This window comes from Aythya ferina (genome assembly GCF_964211825.1).
Source record: "Aythya ferina genome assembly, chromosome: 25".
Taxonomy (NCBI): Eukaryota; Metazoa; Chordata; class Aves; order Anseriformes; family Anatidae; genus Aythya; species Aythya ferina.
The window spans coordinates 4391484-4401973 of NC_140323.1; the positions used below are offsets into that span (position 1 = coordinate 4391484).

Below are 10490 nucleotides of genomic sequence, written 5' to 3' on the forward strand. Positions count from 1 at the left end.
TCACAAAGCAGGGTGAAGGGGCTGGGGGCAAAGAGAGCTCAGACAAGAAAACCTGCAGAGCAGCGATGAGGACACTGCTGCCATCTGAGGGAGGTGCCAGGCCCGTTCTCCTTTAGATGTAAGGATGCCATGTGTGGGGCACAAATCCCCGTGGGTGATGTGCTCCTTAAATCACACCTTAACAGAGTTTCCTCTTCTGAGGAAGAAGGGGAATGCACTTAGATTCTGCCTCCTGGGTAGGGAGAGAAGGCCTGCCCAAACCGTGCAGCCTAAATCCCTCCTTTAGGGCAAGATCCTCCAGCTCACTTTCAAGGATCATCATTTTCTTTCCTCAGCAGACTATCCCACAAGCAGACTTCTTGGAAATACTGACAACTGGAAACGAGTTAAGACAGTCACCACCCCAGTCCCCCTGGGACACAGCGTTTGCCCCACTTTGAGACCTACTGCTGGAGGTCACCACCACGTGGCCCATTTAGTGCGCCTTGCACTCGTTACAAGGATTCACAACCCTGTCTTACAGAGTTAAAAGAAAAGCCTTAAGAAAAAAAAAAAATACAGGAAAAAAAAATAATTACATGGTGACCTAGAGCTAGCATTAACAGTTCCAGAGCAGTTCTCGGTGTACCCTTTAGTACACAGCATCCATGAGCAGAGCAGCACCGCATCCTTACCTCGCATCTCAGCTTCTGCTGTTAAACAGGAAAGTTTTAAAGATAGCCCACTCCCAAGTGAATACTCCCTTTAAGTCTAATTTTAGTGGCTGAGACCACACCAACCTGGGAGCAGGGACTGGGAGGTGTGATGGAATGGGCACAGCTCACCTTCAGTGGGTCAGACAACACCTCCACAACACTTGTTTGTTTTGGTGAGCTGCTCAATAAAATGAACAAGCACAATGTGTGCTAAACTCGCTCCCCAGGGAAGCAGGATTGGTTCCTACTCTGTTCTGGCAAGATTGCTACGCTGCCTCACTAATTTCCACTGAGCTAGAGGAGACTTGGCACAAACTGAACTTCTCTGGGGGTGGAGGAAGCTGTCTGTGTCTCCCCATTTTGAGTTTAAATGAAGGCATTTTTAATTCAAATCCAATACTAACGAGACTTGCAGCAGCGTACAGATTTTTCTTGCAGAAGGTTGGTCAGTAACAGGGTCAATACCACCACCTGAGGCTGGGAGGAACCTGAGGCTAGCTGTCATTTCCAACAAGCCCAGCAAGCCTACCTCCTGTGCAACAAAGAGGCAGATTGCGAGTTTCTTTTCCAAGCACAGCTTAAGCTGCAGCACCTCATGTGCCCAGGAACTTGCTCTAATCCTCCCTCCCACTACACTTTATTATTTATTTTTTTTTAAAGTGAGGAATATTTGTATAACAAAGCGAAGACAATAAAACAATGTTGGGCACTAACATGTTTATTTCATATAAAGATCAGAACAGCACATGCTCCTCAGCATGAGGATACACCCCTTATATGTTGAGCAACTGGAGGTTAATGTTTTTGTCATCCATTGCCAAGAAGGATTTAGAAAATCCTCATCCTTGAAGCCAATGCTTTGATATCCTTAATTGAAAGGACAGACTAAGACAACCCAGTAAATACTGAACAGAAAAAGAAGTGGGAAAATACACATGGGGCACCCCAGCTAACCCTAAGAGAGGAGGAATTCCACCTCCTTTCATACCAGCATATAAGATGTCCAAATGACAGCAACCAACAACTTGTTTCCTGAAAAGAACAAGGTTCTGAAGTTAATGCCAGTTATTTTTCAACATCAATTGTCTGCTGTGTGCTCTCCTTGCTGTCTCACAATGCCCTCAATTCTAGTACATAAAAAGGCGTGGAGTTCTACCTGTGATCCACAAGGATTATTTCAGTATGAGGAGAATGACCTGGTAGTTTAACAACTTTTCTGCTGTGCCAGCCATAAACAGATCCGTTTGCAAGGCTACCCTTTACCAACACGAAGATAAGTATTTTCAGAAGCAAAGGAGCACTTCCCAGGACCCACAGGAAACTGGAATGTGGGGGTACAGACAAGAACTGGAGCATTCCAAACCTACAAGCAGTCCCCACTGGCCATTTCGTTTTTCCAGTGGCAATGTATTCTGCAGTTCAATGAAGATTTGAGAGTTAAACAGCAGTCCCACCTGCTGTGGAACACGTTAAACTTCATAGCAGGATGGGCTGTTAAATCCAGGAGAAATGGCACGGCCACATCTCTGCCATCCTACATAACCACATCAAAGCAACCATGCATCGATTGGATCATCCCAGACAAGGTTTTGCAGAGGAAATGTGAGATGGCTAGACAGTGGGGGCATATAAGAATTGCAGAGCAAAGCCTTAAGCATGAAGCAGAACCGACATGGTCCATCAGTTACTTAACAGGGAAGCGATTCTACTTGATGGCTAGCATTTACATAGCAATTTGAAATAGCTAAATTATTTTCCTATGAAAGCAACATCATGCAAATATACTACACATTCCAGCTTTCATCGCATTTGCTAAACTGGAAAATGAGCTTCATAAAGGAGGAAACCTCTGAGAATACAGAGCTAACACCACACCTTAGTGGAAATGCAGCAACCTTGATCCTACTTTGACTGTTACAGGAGTCAAACTCCTCATTTATTACCATTTATCCTACTTAGAAGAGAGGTAACCTCTTACCTCATATTAAAGGCATTGTGAAGATACGAAGTAAAGATTATAAAGTGCACACATAGTAAAGATGAAGGACTTAAAAGTTGAGGAAATCATTCACTATCTTGTACCATTAACTTACTGTGTTACAATTTACACAGGAAGGATTTTCCTCTTAAACCAAGCAGTGTCAGATGTAAGGATATTAAGTTTTATTTCTTGGCAAAGCACACATAGACAAGAGAAAATGAGCAGTTTTTAGAATCAAATGCCTTCAGCAATTTTAGGATGCTTCAGTGTATTCCTTCAGATTATGTGCCAGACCAAAAGTTCTGCATTTCTCCTGTGAAATGAAAAAATACTGAAAGGACTCATTTTGATCTTAACCCAGGAGTCATTTAAATCCAAGTGTCATGATTTATGAAAACATCACACAAAGTTAGATCTTCTTCAGATGGAAAGTAGCAGGCTATGTACAGCAGAGCCTCACTTCCACCACTCCCCCTTGTTAGTAGCATTTCTAGACTTGAAGGGGAAAGGATATTCTTCCAGAAGTGGTTAAGACATAATAACTCCTCCCTTGAGCCTTCATAGCTTGTATTATGCTACAGCCATCACCTGTCTTGCCAGACGGGAAGCACTTTGTTCCCTCAATTTATATCTGGTGTTTCTCAAATGTAATACAACCAGAGCTTAGAGGAGCTTTACTTTCTCAGAGACAGAATAATCCCTGCTGGAGGCAGTTTAGGAAAAAAAAATAAGCCGTACAGAACTCCAAACCCTTCTGAGTGAAGATCTCTTAACTGGGGCACAAAACATGCATCCAAGTGTCAACTTGGCTTCAGCAGAAAAGAAACAGTACAGCAAGTCACAGTTCCAGGAGCTAGAACCACTGCATAGAGTGAACACTATGTACAGACAAGTCACAGACTTTTTACCCTCCAACCAGCCTTTTAATTCACTACCTGAAGACCTTGTTCACACACAGCAGGGAAAAGAAGGAGCATTCTTCAGTTCTGTAGTCACTGCTAAGCACTTCTTAGTGTCGCAGTGCTCTTTCTTTCCAGAACGCAGATCACGAGCAGACTGTTAGTATTACCATCATAGTCAGATGCACGAAGATCAGAAACACAGAGAGTGCAAGGACCACAAACTTGACAGTTTCAGATACTGAACACTGAACAGTTGCTTGCTGTGCTTTTTCTGCTCTGTCCTCCCCCTTTTCCTGTACTGCTGCTTCTCTGTCCTCTACCTTTTCTGGTACCAACATCATTTCTTCCACATCAACTGTTTTCATTTTCTTCTGAGCTGGTGACTGCCTACTCTTTTTCTTTGGCCTCTTCCTGCTGGTTCTATAAGACAGACAAGCAAACAAGTGTTGTTTCAGGTAACCTGAACTCTCATCACTGATTCTACAGAACCAACATCTGTTATCTTTCAGACATATCACAGACTATAATACAGACTTACAATTAGGCAAGGAAATGAATCTTGTAATTAGGGCAGAATGGAAAAAAAAAACAAAAACAACAAAAAACAACAAACACAAATGACAAAGCAAAACATCTAGATATAAAACTACCTTTTGAAATTAACACAAGTACCACCTTTTTGTAACTGGAACAGAGGGACAGTGCAGTGCTTCTTAACTCTCATACTGGACACCTCATTTCCCGATAGAGATGCATCTGGGACATGGCACACAAGTAATTAACAAGAATGATATTCTTGAATATGCTTGCTGTTTGTTGCTCTAAGAATGATAGGAAAATCCATTTTTTCTGAGCATCAAGAAGAGCTATTACAACTCAACACAACTGCACGAGTATCATTTTGACTCAGCTTCAGAAGTTTCTGAGTGCCCTAGCACATCCAGTAGCACAACAGACTCTTTGTTGTTTGCAGTCATGACAGTGGGATCACAGGAATCCCAGGCAAAACTTAAATGCTGCACTTAAGGCACTCTAACTCCAGGAAGTCTTGTTTATCTAGCTCCAAACATTTCTCAAGGCTTTTTCTAAGTAGGAATTTCCACAATCTCTGTGCTTTCAAAGATGTTTACCTGCAGGTTAACAAACTTCTCCAAAATGTTAAAATAAGCCAAAATAAAGATGGAAAAGAGAATAAACGTATATAACCTGATTCCAGTGGGAGACAGAGAAACAGAAAAGTATGTTTCATCTTGGTCATCTTCATCATCTCCATCACTGGATGTTCCACTTGTCTAATGAAAAAAAAAACAACACGTTTATGCTTAGAGGTTTAGCAGACTTAACACAAAAGATTATTTCTACCAAGCTAAGGTACCAAACAAGCTGCAGATTGCTAGGAATGAGGCCACTTTCATTTCAAGGGGGAGGATGCTCCATCTTTTGAGGTCCTGGAGTTATCAGAACAGGACTAATGAGAAAGCAAATGCATGTCAATGATCGCAGGAGTCTAACAGTGATGGTGCCCAGACATAAGAAACACCACGCTACTTCTCGATGAGAAGCAATTCAGTCAACAGCAGCTGCCTTGAAATAATCTCATTTAAAGTGGATTCCTTTTTTGCAGATAGCAAAAACACACCTTTGGGAAGTACTTAAAATCACCAAGAGATTAGGTTAAAATAAAGGTTGGTTGCCTGCGGCCTACTCTGTCTAATGTGGATGCCCGTGGAATATTAATTGGCATTCAGGATGTCATCGTACTGCTGTCCACCTTCTTCTCATCCTGCTGCAAGAAGAAACACTACTTTAAACAGATTTATTGCACAAGTCAGTGAGTAATGCACAATAAACAGTCCTTTGCCTCCAGACACGTCATCTAATCACAGCGGCTGAAACTCATCTGTAGGCAAGGAAAGCAGCACGGCACTCAACGTTCCTGCTATGCTGATGCTCAGAGGCCTCCCTCGGGACTGGAGCCCCATTGTGCTGGGTGCCACCGAGAGACAGAAGTCCTGTGACAAAGATTGATGGCTTTGTCCTTCAGGGATCCAGCCATTCTCTCGAACATTATGCAGCACAGTCCAATCCTAGGGCTGAAGCCAAAACAAATACTGTATTTTTCAATAAATTACTTGCATTTAACATCACACATGTAAATGCTGGTACAAGTCTCTCGTTTCAAGATGATCCATGGCTGAATTCTAAATGCTAAGCAGAATTCATTCTACAACTACATCAAAAAGTTTCAAGAATTCTCTTCAAAAGGGAGTGCCATCTTCTTTAAGATAGCCATCTCCTGGGCTACATACTGTGCTGAGAAGGAAGTGAGATGCCTCGAGGGGAACATCTGGTTACCTCTCCAGCATTCTTCTGGAATGCGAGTTCACTTGCTCAGAGCTGACTCAGGATCCTTACACTGCTGTGAAGTGCGTGTAGATGAATTCAGATAAGATGCAAGACTTCTAAGAAGTAGGAGACTAAGGGAAGCACTTCTGTAATGCTGCACTAGTAAATAAAAGGAGATTCAATGACTCCGATCATTTGGAGCAGGGCACTAGCCTGAGGATTGCACCTCGGAAGCATTTTATGATGGAGGAAATGCAAGAAGGTAGCTATTGAAGTCAACAATGCCATAATGCCCTCTTCCTGCAAAACAGCCTTAGGACTGCCTTGGGGACTGCTACCAGCTGATCTATTCTGTCCCTGCATCCAACGTATCAAGCTTATCCTCTGGCAATATTTGTTCTAGCTGTTAATATTTCAAGACAGACTCATTAACGAAAGCTGTGGGTATGTAATTATAGCCTCTCATGGTGAGTTACCACCAAGTCCTGAACACCATACAACACAGACCATGCTCTTGTTATTTCTACTGATTTAATGAAACTCCTTACATTTTTCCACCTGTGACAAATCTACACATACAGTTACAATGCAAACTTGATTTAAACATACGTTAAGAGCCTGAAATAATTTGCATTCCATGAGTAAAGGAATCCTTAGGATAGCTTCTACTTTATCACTAATTGGTCATCTGATATATACTCTCTTCTTAATTAGCAATCCTTTATCCAATTGTTCTGTATTTAAAATTTAATGAGAGAGCATGTGCATGTGAGATGACCGATCACAAAGTGGCACCAATTTAACTGTTAACTACTAGCTTTATTGTAAGTACATTCTATTTGCATTGAAAGCCACTAGATTATCCAAATAGAGTACAAGTAAGCTCAGCGTAATGGTCTGTTGCCAGAAACAGACCTGGCATCCTCTGGTAATCGTTACTAGAAAGTCAGAATTAGGAGACAGCAAACAGTGATGGTAACCCGATTTTGTTCCCTTCTAAGATTTGGGGATTGATGTATGCAAAGACAATTACTTTTCTCTGCCATTATCTTAGTGAGACTAATCAACATCAAGTGACAGAAGGTCTGCATGCCATCCAGACATCGCCAGGTGTGAAGAGTATAAAGCAAAACAGAAAGCAGCAAGATGGACAGAGGAAACACCAATGACTTTCACTGTGCTATTAAAAATCAATATATTTTCCAACAGTATAACAAGAAAGTAGTACTTCAGTGAAGATGGAATACAAGAACTGCAAGTTTACTAAGTGCTCACTCCTCTTACAGAGGTTTCCCTGTAGAAAACGATCCCCACCATCATTTCCCTTCCAACTCAGGGACTAATGGAAGAAGGAAAACAGCTTATGGGTAAACCAGCACCTAGCATGCAGATTCTAGAGGTCACCTTGGGCAAACCACTTGCAGCTCCATGCTCAAAAGCTACTCAGGCACTCGTAGCATTCATACAACATGGAGAAAAGCACATTGTCACAGAGGGGTTTTGGAGATTAATGCACTTAAAAGCCAAGCATCCACTTTTATGTGAGAAGTGACGATGCAAGAAGCAGCTATAGATCTTTAGCTTTACTGGTACTGATCTTTAGTACTATGGAATCTCTTAAAACAAGTTATCATTTAACATATGAAATGTAACGACTGCATCAGAGGCCAGTTTAGATTTTGAGTACACTGTTAAATCTCCATTTACAGTTACTTCAGTACTGCAGAAGAAGAACTTGCTTGGCATATTCCTAAACACCTCAGCTAGTTAACTGATAACACGAAACAAAGCTCAGGAAAGTAGAAGGCAGGCCATGGAAGGATGCTATAATTAACTGATTGGAGGTAATTGCTGCATTTGTCATGAGCTAATACAAAGAACATCAGTTTATATCAACTTGCAATTTCCTTCATTTAGCTGTAGATACATAAAATATTCACGCATTAGCAGACTACTTACTTCGCTAGTGCCAGATAGGCAGCCTGCTGTCACTTTGAAGTCCTTTGTTTCAAAGGTTACTCCAGTACTTCTGTCTGAACAAGGAGAAAGAAATAAAGAGGGCCTTAAAACGCAAGCAAATTAGCCTGAAATATCTAAAGCAGGTTGCATAATTTGATACTTTAAAAAGCCACAGTTCAGGCTATCTTTACAAATTGCATTGCTTAATTATCCTCTTGTGCATTCACTGGAGTATTCTTTGATTACAGATGTGGTTTGTGTGCATGTTAAAGTGGTGTGCCATCAACCAAGCAGAATTCAGGCAGGCACCCATATAGCATGGTTGCAGAAACAGAGCCAGCAGAAAGAAGCAGAGCTGAGCAGTGAAACAATCAAGCCTCTAAGCCAGAGTAAAGCATTGGTTAAGAGCCCATTCATCTGTTGGGGATCACATACCAAAAGCAAGTGAACAGTCACTTATCCAGCCCCAGAGCTCAACACAGTAGAACCAGTACATAATCTTTTCCTTTAAATCATTTTCAATCACTATACAAAGAGGCTGTGTTTGAACCAGCTCTGCTTTTGTTATGACAGCTGCTATACTGTCAGATTAGTCCACTGCACAGCTGTTGGCTTAGTGTTTTTTTTCAAAACATGTCTAAACCACTCAGGATTTTGGAACTTTTTTTTTTTTTTTTTTTTTTTTTAAACTGCAACAGAAATCATCCCACCAAGCTAATTGCTTAAACAAAGCTGGATATTCATTAGTCTGAAACATAAATGGGAAGTTCAGTTTCATCTTTGAAGAAAACTTCAAAGAACATTACAATAAATAAAAGGTAGGGACAAAACAGCTTTTAGTACTAAGGAACTCCCCAAAAGGCTTTTTGAGATTATAATGTGGAATGTTGTACTTCAGTAAAAAGAGAATTATGTCTTCTAAGATTACTTCAAACACCTTGATATTCGCATAGGAGTTTCCAAGCAGATCAGAAAGACGAATTCCACTGGTTAGTCAGACAGCGGTTACCGGGATTATTCGAAATTATCTCTAGTATGTAGCTTGATCTGTAGCAAACACATGTACCTAAGTATCAAAGCAGCGCTCAGATTTGCTGCAACACACATTGCTAAGAGTTAGTGGTAGGAGAAGTGGAACAGTATGAAATGTGCAGTTTCAAGGATTTCTGGAAGGTATAGGCTAAATACTGTAGAGGGAGCTGCTTCGTAATTTCAGTAGAGACTGAGTATATGAGAGTGAAAAAACACTGTTCTCTTCAGATCTTGAAAATTAGTATTAGCACTTTTTATTAATATGGGTATTCTTCATTTTTCCCCCAGAGAAACACACTCCTTACTTTCGGTAAACTGGTTGCCCTCTGCCAAATTGGAAAATAAATTCATTTCAGTTCATGGTCTGCATCTTTAGGTCCCTAAACACCTCTTGCAGTCAGACCTGGAAGAGTTTTAAGATACGTCCCTCAGGAGTACCCAACACTAAGCAAAACATGCTGTTGCAAAGCCTTGTAGCTTCTGGTAACTTTAATTTTTGCCTTCCAAAAGTAATAGTACTGTACGTCATTGTTTTTGATCCGCATTTTCTGAACTCTGATCAAAGCGTTTACTTTCATCTGTCTTCCCACAGCAGGTTAAGAGGGCTTCCATTTATCAACTGCAGAAGCTTATTCTCAAAGTGTCCTTGTGGAAGCTAAAATACATCATTTAGAACACAAACAACATTTACTGTGCCAGTAAACTTGTTTTTGCTGAATTCTGACTGCTGGATGCCGTCTCATTTACGGGGAGAGCTAAAAACCCCACTACTACCTTTACAGGAGTCGATTTTGTTTTGAAAGTCACTTTAGCCTTTCCAGAGGAAGGCAATATCCTCTTTCTCACTCAGCCCCTTCCCCAGGCATCCCACATTCATACGCTTTAGGTCACATTCTCTACAAAACCAAGCGTAATTCATTTAATGCGTACACAGCATTGGTCCTGTTGCGAATCCAGTTGGCTGTCACTCACTTTGCATGTTGACTTTCTCTGGGCTGTGCTCATCTGTGCTTTCTTCCGGCTGTTGTATCAGCATGTCAGTTGTAGTCTCGGCCATCTCTTCCAAATGCACAGCTTTTGGAAAAAAACAAAAACCACACATTTAGCGGAGATGCTTACCATGGTTTGAAAGACATCTGTCAGCATTTATCCTCTTGCCTCACAGATCACATACACTTAAATACAGACGTGTTTAAGAAAACTTTGGGATTCCTGCCACTGTTGAAATGGTTTCTAACTGCTTCACAATTCCATCCCAAGATTTCAACACCTTCTGCAGCATTTTCATAAAGTTAGCAGCAAATTACAAGTAACGAGTTGCATTTAAGTGATAACTATGTGTAATTAACAATTATATTTAAACCGAATAAAATACTGTATACGCAAATTGAGAGTTTTCCAGAGCAGAAACAGAGGACATCTACGTGCCCTACCATTTTTTACTGGAATGCATCATGCAGAGATGAAGCAGTGGCAAATTACCTAGCCACTTCTCTACACATGGAGAAGTACAGAATATCCCTGCTAGCTCAGATTTTTCAGGGTATTTTAAGACCTTGGAAATGATCTGTTTCC

General features: G+C 41.1%; 1 protein-coding gene across 1 annotated transcript; it reads right to left on the minus strand.

Moving 5' to 3' along the window:
* Positions 1-3577: 3577 nt before the first annotated feature.
* LOC311423787 (uncharacterized protein) lies at positions 3578-10183 on the minus strand. The gene is made up of 5 exons (XM_084498217.1): positions 10090-10183; positions 9888-9989; positions 7884-7957; positions 4785-4870; positions 3578-3998 (listed from the first exon to the last, which is right to left on the minus strand). Exons 2-5 carry the CDS (start codon positions 9970-9972, stop codon positions 3722-3724), a joined length of 522 nt encoding a protein of 173 aa, XP_084354343.1. The 5' UTR covers positions 9973-9989; positions 10090-10183; the 3' UTR covers positions 3578-3721.
* Between the last annotated feature and the right edge of the window lie 307 nt (positions 10184-10490).

Coding starts and splice junctions, on each gene's coding strand:
- LOC311423787 (XM_084498217.1), bottom strand. CDS start 9,972: ATGGCCGAGACTACAACTGACATGCTGATACAACAGCCGGAAGAAAGC. Junction 7,958..9,887: donor AGAGAAAGTCAACATGCAAA/GTGAGTGACAGC, acceptor CTCCTTGTTCAG/ACAGAAGTACTGGAGTAACC. Junction 4,871..7,883: donor GCCTATCTGGCACTAGCGAA/GTAAGTAGTCTG, acceptor TTTTTTCATTAG/ACAAGTGGAACATCCAGTGA.